Below are 20,727 nucleotides of genomic sequence, written 5' to 3'. Positions count from 1 at the left end.
TGCTGTCTGTTAATAAGTCACACAAGTATACATATTTAACTGAATGTCCTAGCTTGGACACTTGAGGACAGTTTACAGTTTGACCTCACAACAAGTCAGGATAAAACGGCTGCTGGTCTGATGTTCAAGAGGTTGGAGAAAAAAAAGTACAAAAATGTCTGTGTTGCAGGAAAACAATCCATTTGTGAAGTACATGGCAGAAGTTGAGACTGCAGCTCTATATGGACGAATAAACCGGATCACGGAGGAGCTCAGACAGGTAAGAAATAGACAAGATGTTGAAATAAATCTGAAATATATGGATACAAGCATATCTGGAATCTTTTAATTGAATAGGGTGTGAAAAAGCCATACAAAGAAGTGATAGATTTGTCCTGGGGTGACCCGCAGAAGACAGGCACGAAACCTCTTACATTTGTCCGACAGGTAATCTGTGACCTTCAAAGACTGCACATTTAAATTCAATAAACTGCTTGACTGCATGTGCAAGCCACTGCTATTTCTTCTGAACTAAAACTTGTGTCTAAAGTACTATAGGACTATATGACATGTTTTGCAGATTCTTGCAGCGTGTGTTTACCCTCAGCTCATGAACGACAACAAACTGCCAGTGGACGTCAGACAAAGGGCTCAGCGGCTGCTGGGAGATTTTGGTGGAAGTGTTGGTAAGGGTGTCTATAACAAGTCGCTATGAACACTAAAATATTTCCCATTCAAACTATTGAAGACAATGCATTTATACTGGATATACTTTTGATACATATAGGTACTAGTACAGAATATAATTATTATTGTATTGTTTGAGTGAGTGGGATAATTGTCATTGTGGATTTTGGTAAAAAAAAAAAATTGGGTCATGTCTATAAATGTAATACTACAATATGTAAAAGTACTCTAATTAACTGCAAATATTTGTGTGATATACAAATATCACTTTTTTCCATTACCAAGCTCAAACATAATACAGATTCTATAAGAATGTGCAATACAGTGTCTTATATGCTTATTTTCAGTATAACCTAGGCAATCTCATGAGTGATTTGAGCAAAAAGAAACAGAGATGAAGCCGTTTACAAAGCTTGAAATTGTAAAAAAAAAAAAAAATTAGTTTAGTTTAAAACTGTAAACTTGAACAAACATATTGTAACAGAACAAATAAACCATAAAAAACATAAATAAAAATTTCCAGGCAGAATTTCATGTCAAGGCACGCGATTCCACAAAGTCTCTCAAAAGTCAGTCTGTGCATGTCTCTAAAGAAAAAACAAACAATAATAATGATAATAATAAATAATATTAATCTAAAACCTAAAGAATAAAAAAAAAAACAATTCCCAGGATAAACAAAGGAGGTCGCATTCAAATGGAATTAACCGCTCTGTCTCAAACCCAACACAATGGCTTACTTTAAAATCTTCGGCGAACAGCAAAGCCTACAGTCCATCATGAAATTGAAATCATTTTTTAAAAATGTCTTTTTAATGACTTCAGAGCCCACGGATCAATGACGCACACAATGTAAAAAAAAGTGCGCAGAATTGTTTAGTTAAGGTTAAATGCAAATATGCAAAGTCAAAGAAAATATTTATGGAGTCAGTGTCATGTCTGATTTTCTGATGCGTCTTTTTCTTCAGGTTGCTACAGTGCTCCAAAGGGTATGCCAGATATAGTCCGCAGAGTCTCTGAATATATAAGCAGACGAGATGGTGGGGCTCAGTCGAACCCCGAAAACATTTACATCAGCCCAGGCTCACAGTGGTCATTTGCGGTAACATTCGACATGACTGATATGTTTATATGCTGACACTTTCTCCTTTAAATCATTGACATCGTTAAGTTAACCCATCATTTTCTGCGCTTCATAGAACATTCTTAAAATCCTGGTGAACACAGAGGCCTCAACTAGAACAGGCATTTTAACTCCAGTGCCAGGTTACAACACCTCGGTTTTGTCCATAATGGAACTGGGAGCAGTTCCCATTCCCTACTACCTGGATGAGGAGCAGGGCTGGGAGCTGCATGTGGAGGAGCTTCACCGAGCGCTGGCATCAGCCAAAGGCGTGTGTAACCCTGTTGCTCTGTATATGATCAACCCTGGAAATCCAGCAGGTAGAAAGCAAAAGACAGGAGATGTATTGTATCTTGTATGAATATACGCCACTTCATGCTATGTCACCATCACAGGTCAAGTTCAAAGCAGACAATCGGTGCAAGAGGTCATCCAGTTTGCTTCAGAGCAGAGGCTCTTCATTCTGGCCGACGAGGTGGTTCTCTCAAAGGATTATCATCTTCCAAAGCATAAGGAGAAAAAAACACACACATTCAGCAAATTGACATTTGGACTTCCATATGTCCCTCTCCAAAGGTTTATCAGGACATGGTTTGTGGGGAAAAGAGTGAGTTTGTCTCCTACAAGAGAGTTCTGGCAGAGATGGGGCCTCCTTTTTCAGACACAGTGGAACTAGCCTCCTTCCACTCAGCATCCAAAGGCATCATCGGAGAGTAAGTTCCTCTGTTACTTCGTGACACGACAATCTTCACAAAACAAAGTTCATTCTCGATGCCGAACTGACAATCTCACCATTAGGATCACAAGGGTGAGCATTTTGCGGCATTTAAGCACACAAGTACCACATAAACACTCCCAGGACATTTGTATAACAGACAATAATCTAGTTATTTCTAAACTTCTGTTTGAGATACAAAATAAAACATGGAGTGAAATGAGGACATCCTGTCTCGTTATTGTGCAAACAAAGAACAAAAGCAAACCATATTATTACAATTATATTTTACTTTGTCATTCATTGACAGTTTTAATTTATCACAGGATGAGTATATATATATATATATATATATATATATTTTTTTTTTAAAGGCCTTAAAGTGATGATGCCATCGAAAGCTCCTGAACAGCCGAGACTGCTTTGTCAACGTTATGACTCTGCTTTGGATTCAGGTGTGGTCTACGATGTGGATACGTTGAGCTGGTAAATCTGGACCCTGATGTGACGAAGTACATCTACACCCAGTTCGCAAAGGACAGCGGCGCTCCTGCGCTGGGTCAGATTGCCCTGGATGTGATGTCAAATCCACCACAACCAGGAGATCCCTCGTATCCTCTGTACATTAAGGTGAGATGCCCTGATCAGATTATGATGCAACATAACAAAGTACACTAATTCAGACACTGCAATTTGAAATAATTTTTTGTTCTCGCCTTTAACTCCCTCTTCTGCAGGAGACTCAACACATTAGGACCACACTGGCTAATAATGGAAAGAGAGCCTTCAGTGTTTTCAACAGCCTCCCGGGTTTATCCTGCCAACCAGTGCGAGGAGGAGCATTTGTGTTCCCCAGATTGGATCTTCCACCAAGAGCCATTCAGAAAGCCAGGGTTATAATACTCAACATATCGAAACAAATACACACAGCCAAAATTACAATACAATCAAAACTTGTCATACATATACTGTACTTCATTAGCATACACACATATACATTATTTTTTCTTATGAAATGTGACCCTTTTGATAATGTAGGAAGCAGGACTGGGGCCAGATACGTTCTACTGTGTCAATCTGCTAGAGGATGCTGGTGTGTTTGTTCGTCCTGGTTCCGAATATGGACAAAAGGAGGGCACCCACCACATCAGGTGCAGTCAAATTATGAGTTATCCAAAAATATAGCATTGACAAAGACCAGATAAAACCAGGGGTTCTAGGTGAAAAACTATAGGATAGTTTAAAGGGGACATATTATGCAAAATCACTCTGGGGGACTTTGGAGTTCCCATCAGTCGACAAAGTGTAAAAAAAGATGACTCGCTCATGTTTTTGTGGTCCTCCTCAGTCTAAGTATGGGAGATGAAACATGCGATGTTGACTTCCACACTCATTGTACTTCACAATGTGCTCAATTCCTGGAATTGTTGTCTCGCGGAGCTCCGCTTTGTCCATAAAATGCGCGAGAGTGCAGGCTAGGGCAATGGTATCCGAAAACCGGAAGTCCGCGAATGTTCTATTCTTGGCTCCACAGTGCAGCACAGAGTCCTACACAAACTTCCAGCCTCAGAGGATTTATCTGTCCAGTGGATACATGTTATATATGACAGCAATGTGCCTGCTAGAGCCTGCAAATGATCACTTTTCCAAATAACTGCTGTTAGCTCCCAGTAGCCTCTGTGGCTGATGTCATTTCCTGTCCCAAGTTACATGTAACTTTTTTTTTTTTTTTAAGAAAGAGACACTACTAAACAGAGCGTTCTGAACAGGGCTGTTTTGTCAGGGTGATTGAACTGCTGTGGTGCTTCATCCTTTTGGTATTTTGACCAAAGCATGTCACAGACATGTTCATTAAGACACCAGGGAACTAGGTTAACTTGGAGAAGTAGGGTATAATATTTCCCCTTTAAGTGATCCATTTGGTAGAAAACATTTTACTCACTCCCACATTTCTTCCTACAGAATTTGCATCATGACCCCTCAGGACATCATGGAGGAACTACTGAAACGCCTGACGAGCTTTCACACCCAGTTAATGAAGGATTTTTCTTAAACAATGTCACTGAAGAAAAAAAGTTACGTTGCATTTCAGCAGTACAGTGATTCAAGACACAATAAAAGACTAAAATCATTTACTCATGTATTGTGAATATTTATTATAATAAATACATTGTCTGCATGCGGTACACTTTAAATGACCTTTGGCCATAAATTAAGTCTTTACTGGTTAGAGTAAAATTCAACTTCTGCTTTCCAGAAAGCACATTATCATTCATGGCCAATAAACCTTAGTCCACCATCCATACCAATGATTACTTAGCCACAGTTCAATTTTATCATTAACATCGAAAGGTAGACGAGATCCCAATGTGGATTTTTGCTCTCTGAAAGTCCTGGACAGTTCTGTGCAGTAGGTGCTTTCATAAACAACAAAAAAGAAATAAAGACAGAATGAAAGATACCATTATCTTCTTAGGTTCCTGCAAAGCCAATGCACAAGCATGGAAACCACTCGAAGTCATTAATCCACCTCAGAGTCACTATGGTTATTCTGAGCATGAGCATTTGAGTCTGAATTTTTCAGCAGCTCTACCAGTAAGGAGAGGAGCTTTCCATCTTGGGAGGAATTGATGATTGTGGATTGGGTATTGCTCAGATTTCGGTGCAGCATGGTCTGAATCGACGTACGTAGATCCCACAGCAGCTCCCACGTGTCAGCAGTCAGCTCACAGTGCACCAGAGAGCGACCGGGAAAAGACACTTGAACTCGGTTTCCAATCACTGAGGAAAAAAAAAAAGAAGATATTTAGGAAAGGTAGCAGTGAGATTTAAGACTGAATAATTAGCAGAGAGGTTACATTCTAAATGCTTTAGATTGTTATGCTCAGTGTTGTACACTTTCTACTGAGAATGTTGTCACACACATCGCCATTCTTTTATCCAACAATACCATCATTTTTGTGCTGTGCTTAATAGCTTTTAGCATTTGGCAAGACAGAGATGGCTTCACAAACCCCCAGATGAGAAAAATGCAGCTGTAAATGTTACTGAACTCACAGAAATGACTGTGACTTAGCAACCACAGTCGCTAGTGGGCTGAAAATTACAAAATGAATGACTTTGCCACTACTGATTGATTTGTTTCAGAAACAAGCTAAGATGAAGGGCTATTGTGCGATTACCGTGCTAAGAATGTACCCTCAAATTCAGTACACTCTTAAACACCAGTGTATACGTTAGTTGAAACCTTTTAATGGGCAGCAGTGTCACGTCCTACCTGTCTCCGTGATATCGCAGTCTGTGAGCAGCAGCAGAGCGAGTGGGTGAACAGCAGAAGAGTCCCTGATGAAAACACTCCCGTTTGACTTGACTGCGTAAAAATAGGTCAACCAGCGACTTGGGAAATGGTCTTCTCCTCTGCAATATAAAAAGGGAGAAGTAAAGGTTACATACACATTATTAGTCAACACTTGCTCTGTTAAGTTTTTAAGATGCCCAGACCTGTTGACCGATGAACGGTGAAGCAGCACTGGTCCAGTCATTGTGCTGAAAGCCACTCCATTGGGTCGAAAACGCCCTTTCATCACAAGACCTTTCTTAACCTGAGAAATAGACACAAGTGAAATGTTTTACAATCCACGTCAAGCTCCAACAGTCTGGAATCCACGACAGCAGATAATTCTAACATTAAAATTACAGAATGATGATGATGATAATTTCCCAAACAGCACACAAAGGGGTTCTGAGAGGTTGCCATGTACCTGAATGAGGTTGGGATAAAGTCCAGCCAGTAGCACAGCTTTAAGAAGCTCATCCTGGTCCTTGAGCTCATTGTAGAGAGAATTGCGATGTTGGCACTCACTGGCACGAGAAACCAGCTTGGCGTCATGCAGGTTCTCACTGAACTGAGAGATGAGCCCTTCAACACAATGACACAAGGCAAACAATCGGTTCAGAATCTGCATCAAATGGATTGCATGGACAAAATTGCATTCAAAGCCATTGAAAAAATGTTGAAGTAAAAGAGTTACCAAAAATCATATATTATTTTCAAGAAAAACACATGCATGTAAAAAGATCAACCTGGATTTAAGTCACTGTGAATGGCACTCATGGTCTTCAATCACTTTAAAGAAGCCATCTATGAGACTGATGCTTTAAACTCACCATTGATAAATCGAAGGCTGGACTTGGATAGAGTATTTTCTTCCAAATACTCATCTCTGTCTAGTCTGTCGCCCTCCAGCTGAATTCTTTTCCAGCCCAACACAGCTCTGCTGAACACCAAGTAATCACTGTAGCTGGAGCCACTTAGAGCTTTTTTGGCCTGGACAAACAAAGCAGAGACCATTGAATTACAATCAGTACAGTCCACAAGACAAAGTTGTTGTTTTTAAGATATACATTCATTTATTCATCAAAAAAGGGGTGTGTGAGAGCACCTCACCTTGTCGACTAGTGCTCTGTTCTGAAGACTGTTGTGGAAAGGATCTCTGGTCAGACAGGCGACTATAGACAACATGGGCAGAACACACCTGAACATGGCACTCAGAACGAGCAATTTGCCAAGTCGAGGGTCACATGACATGCAGGCAACACGCTCTCCTAAAGGTGTCAGGGTTTCCGTCTTGTCTAGAACTCCTGCCAAAATAAAAAATGACATTACATCAATTTTGAGTAGAATTTAATTAATTAATGAACATGTAGAAGTTACTCCATACCGATGACTTGTAGATTTTGGATCGCATCTCTCACAGCATCTCGCTCTGGACTGTCTAAGACTTGGGATAAGAATGTTTCAGCCTACAGGAATAAAAAAAAAGAACAGATGTAATCATTCAAAATGTGAGACAAATATAACAGGGAAAATGGAGCCCAAAAGCTGTGGTTCTTTGTCAATACCTTGCAGTCCGGACTGTGGATTTTGGTCTGCACGACTAAACTCTCCAGTGGGGTACGCAGGATTTCGGGGACTGGGAACTCAGTCATAGACTCAAGCTGTTTTTTTGGAAACAGGTGGTAGGATCGTCCTGGCTGACACCGCCCTGCTCTCCCTTTTCTTTGAGTGACGTTAGAGTGGGATATCCAAACTGTGTCCAGACAGGAGACCTGGAAAACCAAACAAAAAGACAGTTGCCTTATTTTTGATCCTCAGTTATTTTACAAGAATTCCATCAAAAAATACCACAATCTAGAAATCTTAATAATAAAAAAAAAGAGATGTCAATTAATTAACCTTTGTCCGTGGGTCATAATTCTGTTGTTTGTGAGTTCCTGTATCCACCACATGAACAATGTCATCTATGGTGATAGAGGTCTCGGCAATATTGGTGGCGAGCACAATCTTCCTCTGGCCCATCTGGGGGTGCTGGAACACAATCTGCTGGTCAGCCACTGATAAACTAGAGTGCACTGAAACGAAGAGAAATGATACATATACATATATATAGATATACACACACAAATAATAATACTATGAAGACACAGGACACGTTGCTTTCTTTGCTCTTACATGGCAAGATCATCTGTGAGCCAGAGGAAAAGTGTGACTTCTCCTTGAGTTTGTCCTGAACTGCCTTGATGTCCTGCCATCCAGGGAGGAAACACAGTATTGCACCTGAATCATGAGAGGAATGGAGTTTTGAGAGAGAAAAAAAACAAACAGACCACCATCTTATACAGTAATTGAATGCATTTACAAAAAAGGGTAGAGGCAAGGTAGAGATAGTGTTTGGATTACCTGGCTCTCCATGTCTGTCAATGTGTTCAATAACATCAGCTAATAAATCTAGATCAGGTGCAGCGTCATCTCTTCCTCCCTAAAAAAGATAAAATCCAAATTTGCTTATATATAGGAGACATATATATACAGAATATATAGAATAATATTTTTGCACAAAAATAAGCTAAAGAATGCATACAAAAATCTCTTGGGATGGCGGTGGGCGTCCCATCTCTCTCATCACATCTTCCAGGTATCTGTCCTTGACTGGATGCATGAAACCTGGAACCTTCACAATAAGACAGCCTCCAAAATACTGAGCCAGCCTCTGGTTGTCCCCAGTCGCACTCATAAGTACTACTCGTAGGTCAGGGTTCTCTTTAAGGCTGGATTGTAGTAAAGCCAGCAGCAGGTCAGTATTTATGTCTCTCTCATGGACCTCGTCCACCACGATGTGACTGATTCCTTTCAGGGATGGGTTTGACTGCAGCTTCCTCAACAGAACGCCCACAGTGAGGAAGAGTAATGCTCCTCCACTGTGCTCTGGGGGTCGGCTCTCAAGTCTCACCTATGGAACAAAAATAATTATTACTTAAATTTCAGCTGTAATCGCCACAGTTAATCAAAGGCCCCATATGTAAGAATGTTGCAAAAAACTGTTACTACACTCAAATTCAAAATACAGAGGTCTTTTAGGTTTCGTTTTCTCCGCCATTGTAGCTCAGACGTAACTGGCAACCTGTGGTTGCTCAGCAGCTGAGACTCTACCGACTGCCATGATTGGTAGATGGCGGTAGGTGGCACCACATGCCAAAACATGATTTCAAAACATAAACATGATTCGCAGTCTGCAAAAAACATTTTTAATGCAAATATTTTAGCTGTACTGTTGTTGGTGAGTTCAGTTTGTTATATGAACATTATTCCTGAGTCTGTGATATATTAGGAGGATTTTATGGCCAGTTGCTTTAGATTTATTACATAATGCACTTTTAAGTAACAACATGAGTAAAGTGTAAAGCCATATCTACCTGATATCCCACAGAGCTTTTCAGAGCTGGGCCCATCTCATGAGCAACTCGATGTGCCACTGAGACAGCGCTGATCCTACGAGGCTGGGTCACCAGGATGTTGCATTTAGCTCCCTCCCCACCTCTCACGCAGTCTTCCAGCAGGAAGCGGGGGATCCGCGTCGTTTTGCCACATCCCGTTTCACCGGCAATCACAACCACCCGAGAGGACTGCACGGCCGAGACCACACGTTGACGGTGGCCATCGACTGGGAGCTCCACACTGAGTCTGGGGTTTGCCCTCTCCCATTCCTCCTGTAGGTAGTTGTTGAGCTCACGAGCCTCTTGTTTAGACAAAGGTTTGTACGGTCTGCCCGTGATGGCGTCTGTTACTAAATCTTCCTCCTCTGCATCATCCTCCTGGTTGACTGCCTGCTGTCCTCTTGCCTCTTCCTCCTCCCATAGCTTCTGCACTTCCATTGCCACTGGGTACTGTTAGAACCAATAAGGTAGGAGATTTAATCTTGGACAGAACATTTTACCACATGACCTATACCAAAGAAATTATAATAATAATAATAATAAAAAATCAGCATCAATTACATACAAATAAAAAAATATTTAATTAAGCATATTTCAATATTTTTTTATTAATAATATAGGTTTTCCTGGTTTTGGTAAAATGGAGAAATAGTATATTGAGCTTCAGCTGCTGTATCAAGTACTGAAGGTCCGCCCCCATAAAAGATATTCCACAATTAATACAAGGGGGTCACAAAATATATATATATATATATATATATATATATATATATATATATATATATATATATATATATATATATATATATATATATTTCACTTACGCAATGTTATTATTTCTGACTGTTCCTGTCACCTACATTTATTCTTCTGAAATAAATAAATACATTTTTTTTAAGTCTTGAATGGAGAACATAACCTGTGTTCAGCGATGGTCAGGTAGTGCAGACACGTATACAAATGATTTGAAGAAAAGAAAATATATATTACCTGTGCAAGATGCTCCCTTAAGCGACACTCCAGGTGTTCTGGGATTTCTAGTGGTAGTGGAAGTTTCTCCCTTTTCCCAGCCTCCCTCACCTGCTCATGGTGGTATCTGGCATGAGTCAGTGGATTGTTGTTTTTATCGAGCAGCTGCAGCTCCTAATAAGGGGACATGACGTGTATGAGCACAGTTCAAACATGCAAAAGCATAGAATTCCCCCCAAAGTCATTCTCACCTTCAGTTGCATGCATGCAAGAGCTGCAGCTCTTTTCTCTGCCATCACTTTTTTCCCCGCTGTAGCCGTGAACATCATCTTCTCTGGCCAGTGCAGAGTCAGTTCACACTTCTTTTGCGTCCCTCCTGTTGTTCTGAAACTCATCATCTCCTATAAAGACAATTAGATTTAGAATATATTATGAGTTTAAGGTGATTTGGTGTCATTATGGAAGGTATGAGAACTACTAACCCCAAGTTTGTCAGATGATTTGGCCACCTGGATGACTCTAGATAAGAGTGCTCTAGGATGAGGAAAGAGGGAGAGCGCTTCAGCAACAGCGGGGTCTTCTACATCTGCTTTAGGGCCATTATCTGTGCTAATGCCACCCTCATCATCATCATAGAAGATGGAATGATGCCCTCCTCTCCTGCGGCTAGGTCTCCTCCTGGAAAGCTGATTGTTTGGACCAATTACACCCATTTCCTGCACACAAAGAGAGATGGTTTAGAGAGACAAATTAAGCAAAAATACTGAAATTGAAAGAGGTATTTTCCCCCCCCAAAGTTTTAAGACTTACTTTTAGCTTGAGACAAGCAGCAGCTGCAGCAAATCGTTCAGCATCAATCTTCTTTGAGGCATAACCCACCTCTTCAATCTTACAGGGCCATAATAGTGTGACAGTAGCTTTCTACACAAACAAAAATACAACATTTTAAGTGTTATATGCTGGACATGAGCTCTCGATCCTTTCATAGATTAATGTATCTTTTGTTCTCACCTTGACACCAGAATTCTCGGTATAGCTGTACTGGACAAGCTGGGACAGATCACTGATTCCCAGTGACCGAGAAACGGTGTTATGCAAGAGGCCTTTTGGTTCTGGAAACTCCTTTAATAGCGCTGAGTTATCTAAAGAGGAAAAATGGTCAGACAAACAGCAAGGTCAAAGAGTTTCAACAACACATCAGGCTTGAGAAATGAGGAAAAACTAGTCTCATGCTCTGGACTTAATTCAAACGCACCAATTTCAGTCATTTGTGTCCTTCCATGTATGACACAAATACTCAATGGCCACATCGATGTGAAGAAGTGAATATCTCTACATTTTTAATTTATAGCTATAATTGTTTTCAGGATGGATGTCCTTGAGGTTTAGCATGTCTGAGGGCTGTCGCTGTTAGCTAACAAACCTGAGAGACGTTTTTACTCACTTCGTTTAGTCTGATTCCATGACGCATTCGTTTCTTCAATGCGTCCAGTTTTAGTCGAGTACCACCGCATTTCCCTGCTCCAGTTGGACGTTACTGTGCGTCCCATACGAACACATTTGGGGACTTTAGTGAGTCCTCTCAGGGGCACGCGTAAGACACCGTGCAGCGCCATGATTAAAAACCGGTTTCTTCTTCTACGGCAGTGAGCGGAAATAGAGGACAGTGTTCACCTTCACAGCGACACCACTGTTTGGCGAGGAAAGCTGCGGTAACGACATAGATGAAAAGGCAAATGCATTTTCTTCCCTCACTTGTTTCAAGGTTAATTTCATTGGACTTAGTGTCGCCTCAAATTAAAGTTGCATATTATAAATAAGTGAATTAAAACGGAGTCAGTGTAACGCATGGTATCACAATATGTACTATAATGCTTACTAATGAGGTACTATTTTGATATGTAAAAACAATTTAGTGTGACTTTATCAAAACAGAAACTATTGTGGTATTTCCATATGAAGTGTAGAAAATATTATACATATTAATCATGGGGTTTTGAAATATTTTATTTATATCATTCTTGTGTAATGTTTGCTTTACACATTCTATGCATTCAGCCTTAGTTGGAGTTCTCGTCACCTGGAGAATGGGAGGAAACTCCCAGGCTGTTTGGGCTGCCACCCATAAATAGCTCTGTGTGAAAAAACACTCACTTTGGATCAATAAGCAATGGAACTGCCATTTGTTCTCTTCTTAGCCGTCACAACTGGTGAGTCCATGTTAAATACACAGCACCAGAGTTGCATTTGGGTGCTGTCTTCTTCAGCTTGTTTCTGAGTCTCACTGTCTGTCGTAGTGTCTGGGTGTGGGACACCTATTTACCAGCCCAATCCAAGTCGTGTGGTGAATGGCGAGGAAGCTCGTCCCTACAGCTGGCCATGGCAGGTAAGTCAGTGTCAACATTTTTGTTTTTCACAAACCAAGCTGATTCACATGTTAGTCTAAGGTCATTCAGTTTCCACTAATTTGTAGGTCTCTTTGGAGTCCTTCTTCCCAACCTGTGGTGGAACACTTATTGCTCCTGACTGGGTTCTGACTGCTGCTCACTGCATCACGTGAGAGAAAAGTTACTGTCTAACACTAGGGGCTTAAAACCTTAAGTTTCATGTTATTTCCTGAGAGTGACATAATGGTAATGACATTTCTAAAACAAAATGTATAGATGTCGCTCTCCCCCAATCCAGATTCCACACGTACCGGGTGGTGCTTGCCGAGCATGACATGAACAAGGATGAGGGACTGGAACAGTCCATTAGGGTCAAAGAAATGTTCATCCACCACAAATGGAACAAAAACTGTGTGTCCTGTGGGTAAATAACCATCCTTCAATGTACAACCCTGTACTTAGATCTGTGCTTAATCATTGAAGTATACACAGTAAATGTGTCCTTGAAAAAAAAAAGGTGCTGACCCTGACAGCTTCTGTCAGACAGCAGCTGAGCAAACAGAAATGAATGTAAATATTTTCACCTAGGTATGTTAACAAAGCAGGTACTCTACACAGTTCAATATACCCACATGTTCTCATTCTATATTTTATCTGTTACACAGGAATGATATTGCTCTGCTTAAGCTGGAGGCGAGTGCTGTTATTAATGATAAAGTTCAGCTGGCTTGCCTGCCGCCACATGGTGCCTCCCTTGCCCACAACCAGCCCTGTTACATCACAGGCTGGGGTCGTCTCTACTGTAAGACCTGCTGCCAAGTCTACTAACTCCAGCTTACAACAAGTGTAGTGCATCTATGTGTAAACCCAAAACATTTATGTTGTGCTGGAATGAGAAGAAAAGAATCAAGTACAAATATCATTAAAATCCTAAGCTGTTATGATAAACACTGTGTTCATTTGCCTTTAGCCGGAGGCCCACAGGCAACTACACTACAGCAGGCCCTACTTCCTGTGGTAGGGCACAGTATCTGCAGCCAAAATGACTGGTGGGGCAGCTCAGCCAAAACAACAATGGTCTGTGCAGGAGGAGAGAGCAAGTCAGCATGCCATGTAAGGAAAAATAAAGCAGCAATATGCTTTCTGTAACACAAACAAAATACAGATTTGCTTCAGTGCCTCAGTATCCGCTGTCATCTTCTAGGGAGACTCTGGCGGCCCCCTGAACTGTAAAGGCAGAGATGGAAAATGGTACGCTGAAGGAGTGACTAGTTTTGTGGATGGACGTGGGTGTAATACTCCTCACAAGCCCACAGTTTTTACCCGTGTGGCTTCTTTCATCCCCTGGATCCGTGAGGTGAGTGAAACCACACAGATGTCCCTATTCATGAGGACATGGCGTCGAGTCTTTGACATGCACAAACTTAAATGTGTGTCTCTTTGCAGGTCATGGACAAAAAGTGAAGAAATTACTGAACAATAAACAGCAATGAAACTTCCAAACTATATTTGTTTCAGCAAAGTATATACATTTTAATTGAACAATTTATGTAATTATTAGGCAAACAATGGTAAAACATAAACATATTTAACATAGATTTGCATTTCTTTATGGTGTTTATATGAATGCATACTGTTGAATTGTATTGCACATTTTTGTTGATTTTGTAATGAAGGACTTCCTATGAGCAAGGGCCATAATCTAGATTCAAATCAAACTATTTGTGTATACTGTAACATATCATTTGAACCAAACTTTGAACTGAAAAATCATTTATTTTACCTTCAAGAGTCCTAAGTGCAAGTGTGAATTTGAAGCAGCACAGCAAATACATGTTCATGTCAAAAGCTTTCAATTAGCATCCTTGGTTTTAGAATAATCAAAAGGAGAGACGAACAATTCGAGGACATACTCATGAGTCTGAAGGTGTCCAGGTAAAGAAGTCAATGTCCTTCAGCTCTTCAGGTAAGTACTCTTGCTCCACTGGGTTGCTGAAGGCTGGGTTGTATTTGTAGCCTTTAGCGTAGCCCAGTTGCTTCATTAGCCTTGTGGGGGCGTTGCGGAGGTGAAGCGGGACAGGAGGCAGGGGGCCCTTGTGGTTCCTCAGACAAGCCTTCACGTTAGCATAGGCCTTGTAGATATCCACAGACTTTGGTGCTCGGGCCAGGTACACCACACACTGAGCCAAGATCACCTGTTGAGCAGCAGATGAGTAAATGACTCCAACAGGTCATGGGAGTTGAAATGATTACTGACTGAATGTGTGAGCGTACCTCGCACTCGGGCATCCCAATGAAGTGACAGGCCTGGAAGGCAGACACGGCCTGAGGGAGAGCGGCAGGATCTGCCATACCTGAGAGAGACATGCGAAGAAGGAGGTCCAATCAGACAGACGTCTTATTTTCTGTAGTCAAACTTTATGAGCAAGAACTTTTTCCCCTGTATTCACTTTAAAGTTTAAAGACTCACATGAAGCCAAAACAACGGACATAGCAAAGGTCTTAAAATTCTCCAGCTTATTTAAAGGGAACGTAAAATATTTTTTTACAAAACAATAGAAACATATATAATTGTATTTGTACTGTTTTTCACCTGATAGATTAAAGGAGAGTGAAATAATATATAGACATTTTAAATCATTAAAATGCTTTGTTTGCAAGGAAAAAGACAAAATCCTAATAAAATAGAATATAAATTAAAATAATAATAAGAGTCATAATAAGCATGCCTGTGGACTCATGACAGGGCCCATGTGAAGGATTTCACTACAAAAACACACAGTAATCTTTAGTTATGAGCTGAGATTTAGGGACAACCAAGAGGCTCTTGTCTGTAGACCATAGTCTTTACTGAGGCTCAAAGTGAACCGCAGCATTAGGGATGTAACCAGGAGCAATGCAAGGCTGAAATACCATCAGCAAAATATAATCCTAACCGTACAGGACATCCAAACATGTTGCAAAATTGCGCAACGCCTGTGACGATGTGATCCTATAATTACACATACCAACATCCTCGCTGGCAAAGCGGACCAATCTGCGGGCCACATAGAGGGGATCTTCACCGCCCTCCAGCATGCGGCCCAGCCAGTACAGAGAGGCGCTCTCGTGTGAGCCCCTCATCGACTTATGCAACGCCGAGACACAGTTGTAATGCTCCTCACCTTTGAGAAACACAGACACATACAAGTAAATCAACACATGAAAGACAGATTATTCAATCTTTTTACCACACCAAGTAATTCACTCAGATATTCATATGTAACTATGGCTGCAGTAGGTATCATGGAAAAAAAATGCTAACTATATAAAACCATAGCTCATTAGTCAAAATGAGGTGCAGTTTCATCACTCTGGGAACCAGGGTACTGTAAATCTCTATTTCCTGGGACAGCGGAGTGTTCTGTAACAGGACAGTGTGGACAGTTGTTCTTTCTCTCAAACACACACACACTCTCACACAGCAATCTTACTGAATATACTCATAGACATAATGCATTCCCTAGCTGCTGATACTAACCTTAACCATCACAACTTAATGCCTAACTGTAACCTAAATCCATTTCTAAGCCCTGTAATGGGGGTGACAGAACATGAGGACCATCCAAAATGCCCACACGTTCCCAAAACGCTCTCACTCCATATAGTTATTACGTATATATATATATATATATATATATATATATATATATATATATATATATATATGTATATATATATATATACATATATATATATATATATATATATATATATATACATATATATATATATATATATATATATATACATATATATATATATATATATACATATATATACACATATATATATATATATATGTATATATACATATATATATATATATATATATACATATTCAAAAATATACATACACATAACCATTACCTTATTCTATCATTTTATTATGTCACAAACCAGAAACTACTTGTAGGTAGGTAATATAGGACATAAAAGCTCAGTTGCACACAAAACAGAGATATTAGTGGCAGCCACAAGATGTGGATTAAAGATGAGAATTAAGACAGGGCTCAGCATATCTAAGTATGTCTGTTTTGAGAGGCTGTCGCTTGTTTAATAAAATCGGTATGTGCAGGAAGTTGTGCAATGGTTGGCGAGAAAAAGACTACCAGGCCAGCAAAATTTACAGAATTCTACAGCGATGTGTATTGTTCAGGTTTGACATCGAAGTTGAGATATTAATATCAACACCATGCCAAAAGTATTTAATGCCATCCTCAGACAAATTTTTAACCTGAGAGGTTTCTAGGGACTCTGGGTCCCCAGGCAAAAAGGATCTGTATGAACAAACAGTTTAACTCGAACTGGATCTTGGCTTGCTGCCTGCTTTGCCTGTCTTGTTACAATTATAACCACAGAAAACCACAAGTGTTACTTTGGTAAGTCACTACACTGAAATGATGTATACATTTGGGCTTACCAGCTTTATCATAGAGAATGTGGGACCTCTGAAGACCTTCCTTTGCATGCTCCTCCTTCACCACTATTTCTTGAGGGGAATCATTTTGTGCAGACAGGCTTGACCGGGCCAAGTTCATCTGAGCCTGTACAGCAAGTTGCAGACTATTGAGTCCTGCTCTTGCGTCACCGTCACAGAGGTAAGCTATGGTGTCCAAAGCGTTTTGCTCAATGGAAATTTTTGGCCTTAGAAGAAAAGGAAACAAACAATTCACATGAATATTTTACTGAAGCGAGGACAAATATTGCGATGTACATGTGAAATGTATTCACACATATCTTTTAAAGTGTTGTAATTATAAGCAAATTGATTCAGTTTCTTGATAAGAATGGCTCATGTAATTTTTTTATAAAGAGTTGACTGGTTTAATGTTAAATTTTTATTATTATTTAACAAGGTGATTTACTCTGTATGAAAGTGCCTTATAATCTTAAAATGTGTCACAAATCTCAGTACTATATGATTATCTGGCTGAGGATCAAGCCATCAAATGTGACCTTCACACAAAAGTTAACTGCTGACTGCCACTTGTTCGCAAATTCTTTCCTATCAACGTGTCAAACAAAACCAGAATATCATCTGATGACAACTCAGCCTTGGCCCACAGAGGAATGCTTACTCATGTCCATCTGCTTGGTCTCGATCTTTCAAATTTTCCAGATCTCGTCCCAGGACTCTGATACTGAGCGAATCCACTGCTCTGTCCAGGATTGAGCCCATCGCCTCCACGGAGAGCTTCTCCAGAACCAGCACCCTGCACCTGCTCAGCAGGGCAGCGTTCACCTGGAAGGACGGGTTCTCAGTAGTTGCTCCGATCAGTGTGACTGTCCCGCACTCCACATGAGGAAGGAAAGTGTCCTACATGTACAAGGGACCATATCAAGTAAGTGCTTGACTATTTGCATACTGTTTAGTCCATAATAGCCTGTTTTGAATCAAGTTATTTCATTAAATAAAGATCTGAGCTAGCCTTAAATGGCAGTTTATATCGGTATTTATTGTCCAGTAGCACATATTTGCTGAGGGTCATGGAATCTGTTGTGAAAGTAATAGCCAACCGATTCCTACTGTACGTTAAATAATCTTGATGGAGAGCCCTCATATTACACAATACTGATAGGAAATGGGATAATAATTAGACATTTTAGCATCTAGCACAATCCACTGATTATGCTGTGCTATGAGTGTGCTTGATTACGGCCATTTTACAATGAACGGCTGAGTGAGCCACCTGTTGGGATTTGTTGAAGCGGTGGATTTCGTCTATGAACAGGATAGTCTTCCTCTTGCACAGTCGCAGCTCATTCTGTGCCTGTTTGATCACCTCTCGGACGTCGCTGGTGGACGCACTTGTCGCCGACAGAGTGACAAAACGAGCTGTGCCATTCTTCTTACTGGTGTTGGAAATGATGTGGGCTAAGGTGGTCTAAAAGAAATCACAACACAGTCAAAGTAATTTAAAACCAACACAAACAAATGTGGAATATGGAAACAGTATCTGCTTATAAAAATGGAATCTTAATGTCGACACACATATATATTTAATCCCCAGGGCTTGGGTCATACATTCTATAATTAATTCCAAGGCACATTATGCACCTTGGAAAGCCCCAATACATCTTGTCTTCACTGTAAGTCCAGCTACATAAATAACAAATCAATGGTGAAACCCGAACACTGTTAAGACAACTGACAGAGGGAGTTACAGAAGTATGAGTAAAGCATGTTGATGAAGTCTAAGTATGACAAGTCACTGTGCGACAATCCCTGCAAGTAGCCCGTCATACTTAAGAAGTCATTCCCACACTATATTAAGGTCTGACAAAGAGAGGAGCCACAGACTGTATAATTCACATGTTGTGAAAAGTCTTACAACTCTCACCTCTTACTTTATGAAGTGCAACAGAGAGAAGAGCAATACAAATTGAAGATAAGAAAGTGTAAATTAAGCAACTGACAAAAATGATTGGAGTAACAGATATTGTATATTTTCAAGTGTTACTGAGAGCCATTTTTCCTTGTCGATTAGATGTCCCACATCACGTGACATGACGTCAGATTGTCTAAAACCCAGAGGAATTAGCTACATGTACGATTAGGTTTAGCATGAAATATTCACGTGTGAGAAGCAGGAACCAGAAAATGTACTTTAATTGTTCTGACAAATAATACAATAATCAGCAACTCTTGCAGTAGGGGCTCTGGGGATATGACTCTATGATAAAAGGCCAAAGAGAAGTCGAATAATAAAAATATGGCAGATAAAAATAGTTATAGTGGTAGTAGCCATTTAAGGCTACAGATATAATAGCAGTACAATAATAATGAAGCTTAACTTCATCATTAGTATGTAATAAATTGCTATGGTATAGGCAAATAATGACCATAATGCAGTCTGTTACACAAATGAATATGGGTATATAATAAAATATGTCAAAAAAATATTAAACATATCTAATTTAATATAAACTAATACATTAGTACTTATTAATATGGGACAAAATAGCGTGTTGTTGATTGATGTATATACACAGTATGTGTTTGAATTAAGAATTGGTGAACAGGCAGATATAATGGGCAAACAATAGTATTAATAATTAATGCTGTGTGGAACCAGCAAGGGGATGAAAATCAGACCCCATCAGAGAAGATGATGCACTTTCCTCTCTCAGCTGTCTCACCTTCCCACATCCAGGTGGCCCCCACAGTAACAGAGATGGTATCTCCTGCGAGTCCAGCAGTGACCGGATGAGTGTGTGCTGTCCTACGACCTTATTTTGACCAAAGTATTCCTCCAGTGTATTTGGTCGCAGTATCTCCGCCAAAGGTTTGTTCGTCGTCAGCAGCAGCATCCGTGGCGATAAACCACGCGATGTGTTCGCTGACAGTGTCTGTCCTCTGGAGGACACAGGTGTTTGGCTCCTCCCGTTCTCTGTCAGTCCTGCTGGTCCAGGTTCAGTCTCATTCAGCAGGTCTACACCACGTTTAACCCCCTTAGTTACACCGCTGACGGTGCTTTGTTTATTGGCAGTCGAACCATACCGTTCACTTTTTTCCGACAATTTGCTCTTGTTGTTATGAAACAGGGGAAACATGGCAGCAGGTGGAGCAGCGACTTTACCCGCTGCCTCAAGTTTGTCGGCACCGGAGCTGCTGCTGTGCGACTCAGCCTCCCCACTGACCCGCAGTCTCTTTACAGGAGGTCCGCTGTCATCTTCGGCGAAGTGGCTGCTTTCCACCACGTCTTTCAGCAGACACACGTCCAGGTGTCCGTTTATTGTGGTAGACTTAAACTTTTCAAAACAAATCGGACATTGTACCGAGTCTGCTGTTGAGGCTATCCTCTCCATATCCTGCGCCATATTGAATGCCCGCGTACACCTAATCACGTGACCAAAACATTACCGTTTTTTGTTTTTGTTTTAATGTTATACCCAATCTCGACTTACCCCCTTTTACGACATACACATGGAATTTATCTAATACATACATATATACAGTAAAAAAAATTAAAATAAAACCACAACACACATTATTTGATTCACTTCCTGTTTGTGTGCGTCACGTCACGTACTGACGTGGCGGTCCGACA

At 40.5% G+C, this 20,727-nt stretch overlaps 4 protein-coding genes across 4 annotated transcripts; 2 read left to right on the top strand and 2 right to left on the bottom strand.

Annotated features, from left to right (window-relative positions):
* Positions 1 to 154: 154 nt before the first annotated feature.
* LOC310927300 (alanine aminotransferase 2) lies at positions 155 to 4,557 on the top strand (the record flags this gene model as incomplete). The annotated part of the gene is made up of 11 exons (XM_083889594.1): positions 155 to 259; positions 337 to 426; positions 560 to 665; positions 1,635 to 1,768; positions 1,866 to 2,109; positions 2,185 to 2,264; positions 2,366 to 2,502; positions 2,960 to 3,134; positions 3,242 to 3,397; positions 3,543 to 3,655; positions 4,467 to 4,557. 11 exons carry the CDS (start codon positions 155 to 157, stop codon positions 4,555 to 4,557), a joined length of 1,431 nt encoding a protein of 476 aa, XP_083745720.1.
* Positions 4,558 to 5,025: 468 nt separating this feature from the next.
* dhx30 (DEAH (Asp-Glu-Ala-His) box helicase 30) lies at positions 5,026 to 11,863 on the bottom strand (the record flags this gene model as incomplete). The annotated part of the gene is made up of 19 exons (XM_083889593.1): positions 5,026 to 5,285; positions 5,782 to 5,921; positions 6,006 to 6,106; positions 6,266 to 6,423; positions 6,672 to 6,831; positions 6,952 to 7,145; positions 7,226 to 7,307; positions 7,407 to 7,613; positions 7,741 to 7,916; positions 8,017 to 8,121; positions 8,245 to 8,323; positions 8,426 to 8,794; positions 9,258 to 9,728; positions 10,269 to 10,421; positions 10,499 to 10,648; positions 10,730 to 10,963; positions 11,058 to 11,168; positions 11,259 to 11,389; positions 11,692 to 11,863. 19 exons carry the CDS (start codon positions 11,861 to 11,863, stop codon positions 5,026 to 5,028), a joined length of 3,453 nt encoding a protein of 1,150 aa, XP_083745719.1.
* Positions 11,864 to 12,417: 554 nt separating this feature from the next.
* LOC310927298 (chymotrypsin-like elastase family member 3B) lies at positions 12,418 to 14,098 on the top strand (the record flags this gene model as incomplete). The annotated part of the gene is made up of 8 exons (XM_083889592.1): positions 12,418 to 12,457; positions 12,545 to 12,633; positions 12,721 to 12,803; positions 12,933 to 13,058; positions 13,300 to 13,436; positions 13,605 to 13,747; positions 13,839 to 13,991; positions 14,081 to 14,098. The coding sequence occupies 8 exons, from the start codon at positions 12,418 to 12,420 to the stop codon at positions 14,096 to 14,098; spliced, it is 789 nt and encodes a 262-aa protein (XP_083745718.1).
* Positions 14,099 to 14,328: 230 nt separating this feature from the next.
* On the bottom strand, positions 14,329 to 20,497 carry wrnip1 (WRN helicase interacting protein 1; the record flags this gene model as incomplete). The annotated part of the gene is made up of 7 exons (XM_083889590.1): positions 14,329 to 14,829; positions 14,909 to 14,988; positions 15,643 to 15,798; positions 17,097 to 17,320; positions 17,755 to 17,993; positions 18,367 to 18,561; positions 19,817 to 20,497. 7 exons carry the CDS (start codon positions 20,495 to 20,497, stop codon positions 14,548 to 14,550), a joined length of 1,857 nt encoding a protein of 618 aa, XP_083745716.1. The 3' UTR covers positions 14,329 to 14,547.
* Between the last annotated feature and the right edge of the window lie 230 nt (positions 20,498 to 20,727).

Source organism: Microchirus variegatus (genome assembly GCF_963457635.1).
Source record: "Microchirus variegatus genome assembly, chromosome: 5".
Classification (NCBI taxonomy): Eukaryota; Metazoa; Chordata; class Actinopteri; order Pleuronectiformes; family Soleidae; genus Microchirus; species Microchirus variegatus.
Note: the sequence above shows the minus strand (reverse complement) of the source record. Positions and strands in the feature narration are given on the sequence as shown.